The sequence below is a fragment of the Babylonia areolata genome, chromosome 33 (assembly GCF_041734735.1).
Source record: "Babylonia areolata isolate BAREFJ2019XMU chromosome 33, ASM4173473v1, whole genome shotgun sequence".
NCBI lineage: Eukaryota > Metazoa > Mollusca > Gastropoda > Neogastropoda > Buccinidae > Babylonia > Babylonia areolata.
In genome coordinates, this window is record NC_134908.1 from 22,919,008 (window position 1) to 22,937,508 (window position 18,501).

The 18,501-nt window shown below is 44.4% G+C and overlaps 1 protein-coding gene across 1 annotated transcript in view; it reads right to left on the reverse strand.

Moving 5' to 3' along the window:
* Positions 1 to 358: 358 nt before the first annotated feature.
* The window catches only part of LOC143277124 (transmembrane and coiled-coil domains protein 1-like), a 36,813-nt gene continuing 18,670 nt past the window's right edge, over positions 359 to 18,501 (reverse strand). The window contains exons 5-11 of the mRNA XM_076581862.1: positions 17,350 to 17,382; positions 9,162 to 9,241; positions 6,448 to 6,535; positions 5,156 to 5,381; positions 2,674 to 2,895; positions 1,409 to 1,587; positions 359 to 479 (exon numbers count right to left, since the gene is read on the reverse strand). Of these exons, the coding sequence (XP_076437977.1) occupies positions 359 to 479; positions 1,409 to 1,587; positions 2,674 to 2,895; positions 5,156 to 5,381; positions 6,448 to 6,535; positions 9,162 to 9,241; positions 17,350 to 17,382 (949 nt within the window). The remainder of the gene's footprint in view (positions 480 to 1,408; positions 1,588 to 2,673; positions 2,896 to 5,155; positions 5,382 to 6,447; positions 6,536 to 9,161; positions 9,242 to 17,349; positions 17,383 to 18,501) is intronic.

Here is an 18,501-nt window from a genome sequence, read left to right on the forward strand (position 1 = left end):
ACTGCCCACAGTCTGGTCAGGACAGCAGCTTCCTCCTGGTCACACTGCCCACAGTCTGGTCAGGACAGCAGCTCCCTCCTGGTCACACTGCCCACAGTCTGGTCAGGACAGCAGCTTCCTCCTGGTCACACTGCCCACAGTCTGGTCAGGACAGCAGCTTCCTCCTGGTCACACTGCCCACAGTCTGGTCAGGACAGCAGCTTCCTCCTGGTCACACTCACAGTCGGACACACAACCGGCTGTCACACACGGCGGGTGTGAGTGGAAGACAGGGGTTGGGGGAGCGGAAGAAGGATGAGGTCAAGGGGTGGTGGGGGGTGTCGGGGGCTGGGGGGGAGGGGTGTGGAGGGGGTGGGGGTTATGTGAGCGAGGTGGTAAGGTGGTGGAAGAGGTCGGACAGGGCCTGCAGCAGGCTGGAAAAATAGACCCACAGCAGGGACAGCACCAGCGTCGCCACTGACGTCCACAGGATCCGCTTCCTGCAGAAACAACAGAGAATATATAGAACAGAATACAGAATAGAATAGACATCCCCCCTCCCCCAAAATTCCCTCCCCATCCCCAAACTCTCCATTTTTCTCTGTCATCTGGTGTTGACGAAAGGCACGACAGGGTTATCCAGTAAATGCATTCATTTCCTTCAACCCTCTTCTCCACATGCACCCCCCCCCCCCCGGCCCCCCCTTCCATCCCTCCCCAACTCTCTACTTCTCTCTGGCCTGAAGGGATTTCATGCGAGGAATGCAAGGGCACATTTTGATGTAGGCGGTGACCGGCATAGAAATTCTGATGCAGGCGGTGACCGGCATAGAAATTCTGATGCAGGCGGTGACCGGCATAGAAATTCTGATGAAGGCGGTGACCGGCACAGAAATTCTGGACATAAATTTGCTATGCCCTGTATGTAAGAATGAAAATGATGATGAAAAAAAATGTTCTGCTTTGCTGTCCAGCTTTTCATGATTTACAAAATAAACATATTCCCAAAATATTGTGAAAATCCTTCTATGTTTACAGCTGCTATGCTTATGGCAAACGAAAATGAATCACTTGTAAGAAATCTGTGTATGCACTTATACCTGTAAGAAATCTGTGTATGCACTTATACCTGTAAGAAATCTGTGTATGCACTTATACAAAGGCTCTAACTCCTCACTGTCATGCTCAGCTGAATGCAGAACAGACCATGGCCTATAACAAAATGACATTTTTTCCCTAAAATTACTATCTAAAATACCCCTGTCCTGTCCTGTGCAAACTACTACCTGCCTATGTGGAGAAACCGAAAGTAGCTACAGCCAATAACCTCCCGGAAGTAGGTTACCTCCCCTCTGCATCCCTGACTAGCTTCCTCTTTTGACGGGAGCCACCTGGACTCTGATCCTGAATAAACTTCCACTTCTCTCACCTGGAGTTGACAAAAGGTGTGACGAGGTTGCCGGCAGTGGAGAGAAAGACAAGGATGACGGCCAATACGGCCAGTACCACGTTGATCAGCTTGGTCAGTAGGGTTCGAAACTTCACGTTCTCCACCATCTCCATGGATACCAGCTGCTGCTGCTGCTGCTGCTGCTCTATCCTTGATATCTGTAGGCACCGGGGGGAGAAAGGTTGACAGGTGACACTGGGATGTTTGAGCTGTTTGTTCACATTTGGAATGTGTGACAATCATTTTCGGGTGGGTGGGAGGGGGTAGGGAGGAGAAGGGAGGACGTTTTAATCAAGAAAAAATTTCCAGAGAAAATTACTTTGTTAAATCTTACCATGGACACAAACACATGCATCATTCACACACACACACACATATATACATACATATAGACAGACTGATAGACTGACAGACAGACATAAAAAGGGGCATTAAAATTACGCACGAACACACGCTCACACACACACACACACACCCTGCTCTGACAATTGTCAATGAGGTCACTGAGATCGGTGGTGCGATCAGGGGCAAGGGTTAGTCATTCTTCTTTTGGTGGGAAACTGGCTGCAGCTGTGGAGCTTTGTTACCATGTGAAAAATGGTCTTAACAACTTCACCCCTCGATGTTGACAAAAGTCCCCATGGGAAAAAAATCACAAAAAAATACAAAACATAAAGTAACTGAATGAAACTCACTGTACTTGACCCACTGACCCCTCTCCTCACGTCATGTGAATGCCCACCCCCCTCCCTCTTCACTGCTCTCAGAAGCTCAGTCACTATCAGTACCTTTTTGCTGGTTGATTTCTTCACTACAGATACTTTATTCAACGTCTTCATCATCCTCGTCGATGTCGAAACCTTCAGTTTGAAGCATTTTAATCACTTCAGTAGTGGTAAAAGCCGCTGTCGTTATCTAGTTTGCTCCAAAAATTTCCACTTGTATCGCCTGCGATGCCATTTTCGATATGTATGCAGATTAGCTTGTCGTGTGGGGTCCTGAACTCGCTGGCTCGCTGTGGAGTGTGTTGTTACGAAATCTCAAGAAGAAACTTTCCATTCAACCCTTGAAACGTTCGCAATGCCTGGTGTAGCTGTGATTATTATGCTACCCCATGAGGAAATCATGGAAAAAATTGTAATTGTCGAAACTGCTATAGCGTTCCATTGTCCGGAACGCTACCTTACGTCAGGAAAGCTATAGCATTCCATCGTCCGGAGTGAGTTAACCTACGTCTTACACACCCTCGTCTGACAGTTGTCGATGAGGTCGCTGAGGTCCGTGGTGCGTTCGTCCAGGCGGTACTCAATCTTCTCCTCCATGGATGAGATGTCCTGCTTCAGGTTCAACATCTCGTTCTGGTGCAGCTCCGTCAGGTCGTTCAGCTGGTCCTCCAGCCGCTCCACATGGAACTTCTCCTCCTCCAGCAGCCCTCGCAGAAAGCTCATCTCACTCCGCGTGATGGCCTGGGGGTTAAGGGTGGGGTGAAAAGACATTGCTTTCATCATCAGCATCATCATCATCAACATCATCATCATGAACAGGCAGAGTAGTAGTAGTAGTAGTAGCAGTAGTAGTAGTAGCAGCAGTACTGGTAGTAGTAGTAGTAGTAGTAGTATCATTTTCATGATAGTAGTAGTAGTTGTTGTAGCAGCAGCAGCAGCAGTAGTGGTAGCAGCAGCAGTAGCAGTAGTAGTAGTAGTAATATCATTTACATCATAGCAGTAGTAGTAGTAGTTGTTGTAGCAGCAGCAGTAGCAGTAGTAGTGGTAGTAGTAGTAGAAGTAGCAGCAGCAAAGAAAAGAAGAAATGAAAGCAGGATGAATGGGGCGTGAGGGGTGGGGGAGGGGGCCTGGGGGGTTACAGACATTGTTATCATCAACATCATCCTCTTCATCATTATTTTATACTTGACAAACTCCCCCACCTGTTATACTTTACAAACTCCCCCACCTGTTACAGTTTACAAACTCCCCCACCTGTTACAGTTTACAAACTCCCCCACCTGTTACAGTTTACAAACTCCCCCACCTGTTATACTTTACAAACTCCCCCACCTGTTACAGTTTACAAACTCCCCCACCTGTTACAGTTTACAAACTCCCCCACCTGTTATAGTTTACAAACTCCCCTGCCTGCTATACTTGACAAACTCCCCCACCTGGTATACTTGACAAACTCCCCCACCTGGTACAGTTTACAAACTCCCCCATCAGTCGGGAGAGGAAGTCTTCCACACACTGACTGCTCATCATCATTAGTAGTAGTAGCAGCAGCAGCAGTATCATATTATCATTATCACAATTAGTAGAAGTAGCAGCAGCAGCAGTATCATATTATCATTATCACAATTAGTAGAAGTAGCAGCAGCAGCAGTATCATATTATCATTATCACAATTAGTAGTAGTAGCAGCAGCAGCAGTATCATATTATCATTATCACAATTAGTAGTAGTAGCAGCAGCAGCAGTATCATATTATCATTATCACAATTAGTAGTAGTAGCAGCAGCAGCAGTATCATATTATCATTATCACAATTAGTAGTAGTAGCAGCAGCAGCAGTATCATATTATCATTATCACAATTAGTAGTAGTAGCGGTAGTAGTATTGTCGCTGTTGTTCTTCTTGCTGGTCTTGTTGTTATCAACGTCATCATCAACACTAACTTGTAGTTCTCAAACTCCTCCACCAGACACAGCAGTGAGTCCTCCACTCTCTGGCTCATCATCATCATCACCATCATCATCACCATCATCATCACCATCATCATCACCATCATCATCATCACCATCATCATCATCACCACCATCATCACCATCATCATCACCATCATCATCATCACATCATCATCATCATCATCACCATCATCATCATCACCATCATCATCATCACCATCATCACCATCATCACCATCATCACCATCATCATCACTATCATCATCACCATCATCATCACCACCATCATCATCATCACCATCATCATCATCACCACCATCATCACCATCATCATCACTATCATCATCACCATCATCATCATCATCATCATCATCACCATCATCATCACCATCATCACCATCATCACCATCATCACCACCATCATCATCACCACCATCATCACCATCATCATCACCATCATCATCACCATCATCATCATCACTATCATCATCATCACCATCATCATCACCATCATCATCACCATCATCATCACTATCATCATCACTATCATCATCATCACCATCACCACCATCATCATCACCATCACTATCATCACCATCACCATCACCACCATCATCACCATCATCATCATCACCACCACCATCATCACTATCATCATCACCATCATCATCACCATCACCACCATCATCATCATCACCATCATCACACTACAGTAGCAGTAGCAGTTCACCTTGTAGTTCTCAAACTCCTCCAGAAGACGCAGCAGTGAGTCCTCCACTCTCTGGTTGATCATCAACATCATCACCATCACCATCACCATCATCATCATCATCATCATCACTATCATTACACTACAGTAGCAGTAGCAGTTCACCTTGTAGTTCTCAAACTCCTCCAGAAGACGCAGCAGTGAGTCCTCCACTCTCTGGTTGATCATCAACATCATCACCATCACCATCATCACCATCATCATCATCATCATCATCAACATCATCACCATCATCATCGTCATCATCATCACTATCATTACACTACAGTAGCAGTTCACCTTGTAGTTCTCAAACTCCTCCAGAAGACGCAGCAGTGAGTCCTCCACTCTCTGGTTGCTTTCCTTGACCTGCGACATGTCCTCGCACAACGGCTCCAGCACCATCTGTGTCGTCACGGGCAACGCCTGTGAGGCATCCTGGGACGTGGAGTGAGGACTACTCTGCAGGGCGCCGTACCCTGACCCCGAAGTGATGCTGGAGTTGTCGTCGTCTGAAAGCTTGAAGCTGTGTGGAGGGGCAGGGGGGGTAGGGCAGAGGGTGTGCAGAAAGGCAGGGCCCATCATTAGTTTACTCTTCTTATTTCTTCAAAGAGTGCCAAGTGATATTTGATATTTGTATAGATATTTGTCTTCATCAGGTCTCTGCCCTCAGCTCTTTCAAGTCTGGTCTTAAAACCAACCTCTTCACAAAATAGCCTCCCTTCCCTGCCTCTTCCTTATCTTCAGTGTCTTCAGTTTTAGAGTTAACGCATGCATGTGAATGACTGGTGCGAAAGCCCTTTGATTTGTTTCTGCACAAGATTCAGCGCTATATAAATATAATAATAAAAAAGATATCTGTGTTATGAGCAATGGGAAACATGGTCTGGGATTCTCCCTCTCTCTCTCTCTCTTTCACAGTCACACAAATGAAACATGTTGATGATGTTGATGATGATAATGATAAAGACAGTAAAATAATAATAATAATAGCAACAACAACATAAAAAAACAACAATAATAACAACACAACAACAGCAATGACAATCACAACAATAACAAGAATAATAACAACAATAATGAGAAGAAGAAGAAGAAGAATACCAATAATAATAATAATAATGAAGACAGAATGAAGAAATTGAGGGAGGGGAAGAGACAGAGGCCAGACAGACAGACAGACAGACAGACGGACGGACAGACGACAGGAACGGATGGGGGAGGGGGATGGACAGAGGGAGAGCGGGGGTGGAGTGAGGACTGCTCTGCAGAGCACTGCACCCTAACCCCCGATGTGACGCTGGAGATGTCGTTGTCTGACAGCTTGACGCTGTGGGAGGAGACAGGGGGTTGAGGGGTGCGCTATGGAAATGGACGATGCACTGCTGTTGGTTTGGATATGCATGCACAGACCATGAGTGTGCGCCCGCATACACACACGCACACACACACACACACACGCACACACACACACAAACACACACGTATACACACACACACACACACATACACACACACACACACACACACACAAACACACACACGCGCGCACACACACGCACACACACACACACACAAACACACACACACACCTGGCACACCTAACAGGTAAGGTACTGGCCGTGCTGCCTGCAGGAACCGCCTGAGGAGTTTCTGTGTCTTCTGCGTCCTCCTCCATTTCTGGAAACACAGCAACACACCTGCCCTTTGGTTACAGCACCACTACTGGGACACAGCAACACACCTGCCCTTTGGTTACAGCACCACTACTGGGACACAGCAACACACCTGCCCTTTGGTTACAGCACCACTACTGGGACACAGCAACACACCTGCCCTTTGGTTACAGCACCACTACTGGGACACAGCAACACACCTGCCCTTTGGTTACAGCACCACTACTGGGACACAGCAACACACCTGCCCTTTGGTTACAGCACCACTACTGGGACATAGCAACACACCTGTCCTTTGGTCCTGTTTACAGCACCACTACTGGGACACAGCAACACACCTGCCCTTTGGTTACAGCACCACTACTGGGACATAGCAACACACCTGTCCTTTGGTCCTGTTTACAGCACCACTACTGGGACACAGCAACACACCTGCCCTTTGGTTACAAAACCACTACTGGGACACAGCAACACACCTGCCCTTTGGTCCTGTTTACAGCACCACTACTGGGACACAGCAACACACCTGCCCTTTGGTCCTGTTTACAGCACCACTACTGGGACACAGCAACACACCTGCCCTTTGGTTACAGCACCACTACTGGGACACAGCAACACACCTGCCCTTTGGTTACAGCACCACTACTGGGACACAGCAACACACCTGCCCTTTGGTTACAGCACCACTACTGGGACATAGCAACACACCTGCCCTTTGGTTACAGCACCACTACTGGGACACAGCAACACACCTGCCCTTTGGTTACAGCACCACTACTGGGACACAGCAACACACCTGCCCTTTGGTCCTGTTTACAGCACCACTACTGGGACACAGCAACACACCTGCCCTTTGGTTACAGCACCACTACTGGGACACAGCAACACACCTGCCCTTTGGTTACAGCACCACTACTGGGACACAGCAACACACCTGCCCTTTGGTTACAGCACCACTACTGGGACACAGCAACACACCTGCCCTTTGGTCCTGTTTACAGCACCACTACTGGGACATAGCAACACACCTGCCCTTTGGTTACAGCACCACTACTGGGACATAGCAACACACCTGTCCTTTGGTCCTGTTTACAGCACCACTACTGGGACATAGCAACACACCTGCCCTTTGGTTACAGCACCACTACTGGGACATAGCAACACACCTGTCCTTTGGTCCTGTTACAGCACCACTACTGGGACACAGCAACACACCTGCCCTTTGGTCCTGTTTACAGCACCACTACTGGGACACAGCAACACACCTGCCCTTTGGTTACAGCACCACTACTGGAACACAGCAACACACCTGCCCTTTGGTTACAGCACCACTACTGGAACACAGCAACACACCTGCCCTTTGGTTACAGCACCACTACTGGGACACAGCAACACACCTGCCCTTTGGTTACAGCACCACTACTGGAACACAGCAACACACCTGCCCTTTGGTTACAGCACCACTACTGGGACACAGCAACACAGATGGTCCAATGTCCCTAACAGTACCACAGGTAGTCAAATATCCCTATCAAATCAAATCAAATCAAATCAAATCATAGTGCTTAGAGCCTCACCGACCATCTCAAGGCTATTGCCACATTAGCATCTGCTTCTCCTTCTTCTTCTTCCTCTTCGTTCGTGGGCTGCAACTCCCCGGTACACTCATAGGTACACGAGTGGGCTTTTACCCCACCATGTAGGCAGCCATACTCTGCTCTCAGAGGCAGCATCTACTTCAAGTCAGGGGTAAAAAAAGGACAATAAAAACTAATCATTCCTTCAAGCTTTTCACTCCCGAGTTTAAGACATTTCAAATCTGATTTTTTAAAATGTTCACTACTTTCAAGAAGTCCATTAGCACCCATGGAAGGACATACGAAACAGAAGTCTTCAGAGAATCCGCCATGTAATGTCTGTGTGTCCAGCACATCACTCCTCTTTTGAAACATCTCCACTGGCTCCCTGTCTCACAACGAATAAAGTACAAGATAAGCACTCTATGTTATAGATGTATTCACAAAACTGCCCCTTCCTATCTCTGCGGCTGCCTTCACCTCTACACTCCATCTCGTTCACTACGATCGGCTTCGGATCCACTCTGTTTACGCATACCCAGATTCAAACACTCGACTGTTGGCCGCTGTTCTTTCTCTGTCTCTGGACCTTGCAATTGGAATGAACTTCCTCTTTCACTTCGTCAAGTCTCCACACTCAGCTCTTTCAAGTCTGGCCTTAAAACCCACCTCTTCCCAAAATAGCCTCCCTTGCCTGCCTTTTCCTTGTCTTTAGTTTCTACAGTTTTTGAGTTATACATACGTGTGAATGACTGGTGCGAAAGCGCTTTGATTTGTCTCTGCACAAGATTCAGCGCTATATCAATACCATTATTATTATTATTATTATTATTATTATTGTCATGCAGATCCCAGCAGTCGAGAAGCACGTCAGATGTCCTTATCAGTGACACAGGTAGTCACATGTCCCTATCAGTGACACAGTCAGATGTCCCTATCAGTGACACAGGTAGTCAGATGTCCCTATCAGTGACACAGTCAGATGTCCCTATCAGTGACACAGGTAGTCAGATGTCCCTATCAGTGACACAGGTAGTCAGGTGCCATACTCACTCATCTCCACAATGTTGTCAGCACTGCCAAATCGGTTCTTCAGCAAGTGAGCAAACTCCTTAGGCTTGGACACTATGGTACTGAAACACAACAAAATAAATAACTTAAAATAACTTATGCACTGTGTGTGTGTGTGTGTGTGTGTGTGTGTGTGTGTGTGTGTGTGTGTGTGTGTGTGTGAGTTAAATGTGTGTGTGTGTGTGTGTGAATGTGTGTGTATGTGTGTGTGTGTAAATGTGAGAGTGTGTGTTCTTTTTTTAATTTAACATCCTTTCACTTTGAGTGATATTAGATGTGTCATGTGTGTGTGTGTGTGTGTGTGTGTGTGTGATTTGGGGTTGGAGATGGTGGTTAAAGGGGAATACATAGGAAAGAAAAAAAAAGGAGGGGGGGGGGGGAGAAACTAGAACAATGGAATCAACAATTTGTAAATATCTCTGTAACGGCAATTTTCAACAACATAAGCACCAATAAATTAAAAATAATAATGAGTGTGTGTGTGTGTGTGTGTGTGTGTGTGTGAGGGGGTGGGGGTGCGTCATAACTGATTCATGTGAGGTTGTAAAACATTACCATACAAAACCCCTCATGCTTTTTTTTGTTTTTTTGTATTGACTTTCACGAAACACCAAGCAGAAAATGTCCTGGATGGAAAACAATGTGCAGTGCAACAGATGTCAGACTGCAAACTGTCAAATTAAAACCATCTATAAAACACATAGTCAAGCAATGACTCTGGCACACACGTATGGGACACACACACACACACACACACACACACTTTTCTGTTCAGAAATGTTATATAGACATACATATGTTCCCATTTTCAATTAAAAATCAACCAATATATGGATCAATATTTATCATTATTTTTCGTAAATAAATAATGCAAGGATGTACATCAATGATTTCCTCTTGATGAATGCTACTTGATCAAGCTCAGCTAACAATGAAACAATGCATGGATCAATATATATCATCATCATTTTCAATGATCAAATAATGCAAGGAAGTATATAAATAATCATTTTCTGTTTATAAATATCTGATTCACCACAGACAACTGTACAGGTCATAAACAATAATCGTGTTACAATACCACTGCTGTCTATCTGTGTTCACTCATGAAATAAACATGCTTCATTTTAAACAATAAACAACTGTGGTCTAACTAAAGTGTAGGTGGAAAACACTGCATGTAACATGCTTAAAACAGTGCCTGCCAACATTAAGCAGGCTTGTACATTGCTCACCCTTTTTCACAGTGACAATACAATACAATACAATACAATACAATGCAACACATCTTTATTAATCCAGTTGGAAATTACGTGTGTGTTCAAAGGCTCGTCACTCACACAACACAGTCTCTCAGCCGAAGTCGAGTCTAACATACATATGAACATGGCAAAAATTTAACTTAAAATTGAAAAGGTTGAATAAGAACAGGAAAGTGATAAATACTTAGTAGCTTGATTTATAACACAGCAAAAGAAATCATACCATGACGTTTACAGAAAAACTAAGAGCATTATTTCCGGTGAAAGAAACCATGCATTTTAAAGAAAAACTAATAAGCGCTGTTTCCTTTTAGGAGACACTACCATAAAACCATCATTTCATTATTATAATAAATTCTTCAAAGGCAGTTTGTGCAATAAAAACTATCACATATTTGGATGCCATAAAACAGATGTGCTCTGATTTTATCACATACATTAAGAAACACAGATTTCAGAAGAAGAAAGCCTATTCCAAATTATTAGCGACAAGGTGCAAGTGCTGTTAAATGGGAACACACACACACACCCACACACAATCATTAGCAAGTACAGTCACACAAAGAGTTGAAAAACACACTGTTAATGCTGAAATACAAAATGCAAGTTAACATGGTGATCAACAGCACACATACACTTCAAACCCACTCCTTTCCCACCCACACCCACTCCAGCACAATCTGTTTCAGTTTCAGTTTCTCAAGGAGGCATCACTGCGTTCAGACTCATCCATAAAAGCTACACCACATCTGCTACAGTTTTCACAGGGTGATACTTAATCATCAACTATGTCAAGTTTCATTCACTCTGCAATCTCTGGTAAGTTTTTCACAGGGCGATACTTAATCATCAACTATGTCAAGTTTCACCAACACTGCAATCTAGTGAGTTTTCACAAGGCGATACTTAAACATCAGTTATGTTAAATTCCTCTGACTCTGCAAACTCTGATCAAATTCCACAGGGTGATATTTAGTTATGTCAAATTCCACTAACTCTGCACACTCTGGTACGTTTTGACAGAGGGATACTTAATCATCAGTTATGTCAAATTCCACTAACTCTGCACACTCTGGTACGTTTTGACAGAGGGATACTTAATCATCAGTTATGTCAAATTCCACTAACTCTGCACACTCTGGTACGTTTTGACAGAGCGATACTTAATCATCAGTTATGTCAAATTCCACTAACTCTGCACACTCTGGTACGTTTTGACAGAGCGATACTTAATCATCAGTTATGTCAAATTCCACTAACTCTGCACACTCTGGTACGTTTTGACAGAGCGATACTTAATCATCAGTTATGTCAAATTCCACTAACTCTGCACACTCTGGTACGTTTTGACAGAGCGATACTTAATCATCAGTTATGTCAAGTTTCTTTCACAGGGAAATACTTTATCATCAGTTATGTTGAATTCCTTTAACTGTGCAAAATTTGTTGAGTTTTCACAGGTGATACTTAATCATCAGTTATGTTGAATTCCTTTAACTCACTCAGTACGGCCAGTCCTCTCTTCTTATATACACAGACCCCTCGGATGTCCAGTGGGTGTCTGAATGACCCAGCCTTTAGCTTTCGTCGTCAGAATTGTGGTATTCTTTGTCAACATTCACCTCTTCAGTATAAGAGCCTTCCGCTTGCACTATTTTGATGATGGTAATTGGGGTGAAACGCTGTTAACGTCGTCCCTTTCGCCGTTCGTATGGAGAGAGTTAACTGTGCAAAATTTGTTGAGTTTTCACAGGTGATACTTAATCATCAGTTATGTTGAATTCCTTTAACTGTGCAAAATTTGTTGAGTTTTCACAGGTGATACTTAATCATCAGTTAGGTCAAGTTACTTCAGTTCTGTAACTCTGCTGAGTTTTCACAGGGCAATACTTAATCATCAGTTATGTTAAATTTCTGTAACTCTGCAAACTCTATTGAGTTATCACAGTTTTTATGACAAATTCCACTAACTGATAAAATTTCACGGGGTGCTATTTCGTTATGTCAAAGTCCACTAACTGATAACATTTCATGGGGTGATACTTAGTTACGTCAAAGTCCACTAACTCTGCACACTGTGTTAAGTTTTCACAGGTTTTATTGAAGTAAGACAGAAGTTATGTAAATACACAGCACAACTGATCCTAAAGTAAGACAAGAGAGGCAAGGCCTTCAAGACTCACTTGTGATACCTGCTGTATCCAGTATAGGAATCATGGGGGGGGGGGGGGGGGGATAGAAAACAAATCATTAAATTGGGTCCTGTATCATATATCAAAAACTTGACCAACAATAAAGATCCCAAGAGAGCACAAGATTGACCAACAATAAAGATCAGCACAGGATTGACCAACAATAAAGATCAGCACAGGATTGACCAACAATAAAGATCAGCACAGGATTGACCTACAATAAAGATCAGCACAGGATTGACCAACAATAAAGATCAGCACAGGATTGACCAACAATAAAGATCCCAAGAGAGCACAGGATTGACCAACAATAAAGATCCCAAGAGAGCACAGGATTGACCAACAATAAAGATCCCAAGAGAGCACAGGATTGACCTACAATAAAGATCAGCACAGGATTGACCAACAATAAAGATCAGCACAGGATTGACCAACAATAAAGATCAGCACAGGATTGACCAACAATAAAGATCCCAAGAGAGCACAGGATTGACCAACAATAAAGATCCCAAGAGAGCACAGGATTGACCAACAATAAAGATCCCAAGAGAGCACAGGATTGACCAACAATAAAGATCAGCACAGGATTGACCAACAATAAAGATCCCAAGAGAGCACAGGATTGACCAACAATAAAGATCAGCACAGGATTGACCTACAATAAAGATCCCAAGAGAGCACAGGATTGACCAACAATAAAGATCAGCACAGGATTGACCTACAATAAAGATCCCAAGAGAGCACAGGATTGACCAACAATAAAGATCCCAAGAGAGCACAGGATTGACCAACAATAAAGATCAGCACAGGATTGACCAACAATAAAGATCCCAAGAGAGCACAGGATTGACCAACAATAAAGATCAGCACAGGATTGACCAACAATAAAGATCCCAAGAGAGCACAGGATTGACCAACAATAAAGATCAGCACAGGATTGACCAACAATAAAGATCCCAAGAGAGCACAGGATTGACCAACAATAAAGATCCCAAGAGAGCACAGGATTGACCTACAATAAAGATCCCAAGAGAGCACAGGACTGACCAACAATAAAGATCAGCACAGGATTGACCAACAATAAAGATCCCAAGAGAGCACAGGACTGACCAACAATAAAGATCCCAAGAGAGCACAGGATTGACCTACAATAAAGATCCCAAGAGAGCACAGGATTGACCAACAATAAAGATCAGCACAGGATTGACCAACAATAAAGATCAGCACAGGATTGACCTACAATAAAGATCAGCACAGGATTGACCAACAATAAAGATCCCAAGAGAGCACAGGATTGACCAACAATAAAGATCCCAAGAGAGCACAGGATTGACCTACAATAAAGATCCCAAGAGAGCACAGGACTGACCAACAATAAAGATCAGCACAGGATTGACCAACAATAAAGATCCCAAGAGAGCACAGGACTGACCTACAATAAAGATCCCAAGAGAGCACAGGATTGACCAACAATAAAGATCCCAAGAGAGCACAGGATTGACCTACAATAAAGATCAGCACAGGATTGACCAACAATAAAGATCAGCACAGGATTGACCTACAATAAAGATCCCAAGAGAGCACAGGACTGACCAACAATAAAGATCCCAAGAGAGCACAGGATTGACCAACAATAAAGATCCCAAGAGAGCACAGGATTGACCAACAATAAAGATCCCAAGAGAGCACAGGATTGACCAACAATAAAGATCCCAAGAGAGCACAGGATTGACCAACAATAAAGATCAGCACAGGATTGACCAACAATAAAGATCAGCACAGGATTGACCTACAATAAAGATCCCAAGAGAGCACAGGATTGACCAACAATAAAGATCCCAAGAGAGCACAGGATTGACCAACAATAAAGATCAGCACAGGATTGACCAACAATAAAGATCCCAAGAGAGCACAAGATTGACCAACAATAAAGATCAGCACAGGATTGACCAACAATAAAGATCAGCACAGGATTGACCAACAATAAAGATCAGCACAGGACTGACCAACAATAAAGATCAACACAGGATTGACCAACAATAAAGATCCCAAGAGAGCACAGGATTGACCAACAATAAAGATCAGCACAGGACTGACCAACAATAAAGATCAACACAGGATTGACCAACAATAAAGATCCCAAGAGAGCACAGGATTGACCTACAATAAAGATCAGCACAGGATTGACCAACAATAAAGATCCCAAGAGAGCACAGGATTGACCAACAATAAAGATCCCAAGAGAGCACAGGATTGACCAACAATAAAGATCAGCACAGGATTGACCAACAATAAAGATCCCAAGAGAGCACAGGATTGACCAACAATAAAGATCAGCACAGGATTGACCAACAATAAAGATCCCAAGAGAGCACAGGATTGACCAACAATAAAGATCAGCACAGGACTGACCAACAATAAAGATCAGCACAGGATTGACCAACAATAAAGATCAGCACAGGACTGACCAACAATAAAGATCAGCACAGGATTGACCAACAATAAAGATCAGCACAGGACTGACCAACAATAAAGATCAACACAGGATTGACCAACAATAAAGATCCCAAGAGAGCACAGGACTGACCTACAATAAAGATCAGCACAGGATTGACCAACAATAAAGATCAGCACAGGATTGACCAACAATAAAGATCAGCACAGGATTGACCAACAATAAAGATCAGCACAGGACTGACCAACAATAAAGATCCCAAGAGAGCACAGGACTGACCAACAAAGAGTGGTGTGAACATGTCAGTGGAATGATCAGTCTGAGGACAAGCCAAGAGCTTCCTTTGGTTTTTGAGGAAGTGCCTAGGTTTATTCCAGTGTACCTTTTCTTTACTCTGTGTGCTAGCTGAATCAGCAGCATCAGCAGAATTGAGTCAACGACAAGCTCAGAGCTTCCTTTTTGGGGGAAGTGTCTGGGTTTATTCCGATGTACCTTTTATGTACATGTGTGCTAGCTGAATCGGTAGATTGAGCAGCAATGAGTTGAAGGTTGTTACCACTGTTTATTGCTGAGTGTTACCACTGTTTATTGCTGAGTGTTACCACTGTTTATTGCTGACAAATGATGCTATCTGCAGGAGAAACATGTGTGCTAACTGAATCGGTAGCATGAGCAGCATTAAGGACAAACCCAGAGCGTCCTTCTTTGAGGTGTCTGGGCGTGTTCCAATGTGCCTTTTATGTACCTGTGTGCGGGCTGAATCAGTAGCATAAGCAGTATTGACTTATGTACCTTGTGTACGGAGAGAGTTACCACTCTATATTGCTGACAAACAATGCTAGCTGCAGGCAAAACAGCTTGACCATGCACACACCCCACAGCCCTGTTGTCAGCTTAACACATTTCTGACCATCATTCACTTCAGTTGCTCAAGGAGACGTCACTGTGTTCAGAAAAATCCATCTATGCTACACCATAGCGTCCAGCCAGAGGCCTGACCAGCAGAATAACCTGACCTCCAGCCAGAGGCCTGACCAGCAGCATAACCTAACGTCCAGCCAGATACCTGACCAGCAGCATAACCTGACGTCCAGCCAGAGGCCTGACCAGCAGCATAACCTAACACTCAGTCAGGCCTTCAGTGCAAGCATATATATTTGTGTACCTATCAGCAGGGATTTCTACATGATTTTGCCATACGACAACTCCTTTGTTGCTGTGTGTCTTTTTTCAGTGCGCCAAGCATGTGCTGCACACAGGCCCTCAGTTTATCGTCTCATCCGAACGACCAGATACTCAGTTCAATTTTCCAGTCAAACTTGGGGAGAAAGGGCCAGAGAGGGAATCAAACCCAGACCTCACAGACACTGAATGGGTGGACAAGCTTCTTCACCATTCTGCCACCTTCCATATACTGTTGTCATCACCATTCTGCCACCTTGCCACTTCTGATCATAACCCATAAACTGTCCGTCCTGCAAATTCTGCCCTAGTCAAACCGATGTGCAGACCCGCTAGTGCTTGAACCCCCATGCAGATGATAGAATATGCATGTTAAAGATCCCATAATCTATGTCAGCGAACGGTGTGTCATGGAAACAAGAACATACCCAGCAAGTACCCCCCCACAACCCCCACCCCCTCAAAAAATGAAGTATGACTGCCTATATAACAGGGATAAAAATGCTATTTAAAAAAAAATTTTTTTAACGCAGTCAGAAATGTGTTAACATTTTTTTTTGTTTTTGTTTCTTTTGTTTTCTGTTTGTGCATCATCAGCATTACATTTGAGGAACAGCTGTCTTGTTGGCGTGGGTAAGTTAACACGGCCAGAAATGTGTTAAGTTCGGGTTTTGTTTTTTGGTTTTTTTGTGCATCATCACCATCAGATCAGGGATGGCTATCTTGTGGCCGTGGGTAAGTTAACGTGGACAGAAATATACTTTGTTTTTTCTTCATTATCAGCATTACATCAGGGACAGCTATCTTGTCACCATGGGTAAGTTAACATGGACAGAAATATTCTGATAAGTTTTTTTTTCTTTGTTTCTTTCTCTTTTTTTTCTTTTTTTTATGCATCATCAAAATCAGATGAGGGACGGCTGTTCTTGTTAACAGGGTTAGTAAATGAGGTCAGAAATGTGTTAAGTTTTGGGTGGGGAGGGGGTGAGGGGGGGAGGGTGGGTTCAGTTGGTGAATCATCACCAGCAGCATCACGTCATCAGACCGACCACAGACCAGACACTCTGCATGCCACTCACACTCTGGCTCCCCTGATGTTGCCCACTACACCCCTGAAACACACACACTGTGACGTCATTACGGTACCACTACACCCCTGAAACACACACTGTGATGTCATTACGGTGCCACTACACCCCTGAAACACACACACTGTGACGTCATTACGGTGCCACTACACCCCTGAAACACACTGTGACGTCATTACGGTGCCACTACACCCCTGAAACACACACACTGTGACGTCATTACGGTGCCACTACACCCCTGAAACACACTGTGACGTCATTACGGTACCACTACACCCCTGAAACACACACACTGTGACGTCATTACGGTGCCACTACACCCCTGAAACACACACTGTGACGTCATTACGGTGCCACTACACCCCTGAAACACACTGTGATGTCATTACGGTACCACTACACCCCTGAAACACACTGTGACGTCATTACGGTGCCACTACACCCCTAAAGCACACTGTGACGTCATTACGGTACCCCTACACCCCTGAAACACACACACTGTGACGTCATTACGGTGCCACTACACCCCTGAAACACACACACTGTGACGTCATGACGATGCCACTACACCCCTGAAACACACTGTGACGTCATTACGGTGCCACTACACCCCTGAAACACACTGTGACGTCATTACGGTGCCACTACACCCTGAAACACACACACTGTGACATCATTACGGTGCCACTACACCCCTGAAACACACTGTGACGTCATTACGGTGCCACTACACCCCTGAAACACACATGCCATGACGTCATTACGGTGCCACTACACCCCTGAAACACACACTGTGACGTCATTACGGTGCCACTACACCCCTGAAACACACACACTGTGACGTCATTACGGTGCCACTACACCCCTGAAACACACACACTGTGACGTCATTACGGTGCCACTATACCCCTGAAACACACACACTGTGACGTCATTACGGTGCCACTACACCCCTGAAACAGACACACTGTGACGTCATTACGGTGCCACTACACCCCTGAAACACACACTGTGACGTCATTACGGTGCCACTACACCCCTGAAACACACACACTGTGACGTCATTACGGTGCCACTATACCCCTGAAACACACACTGTGATGTCATTACGGTGCCACTACACCCCTGAAACACACACACTGT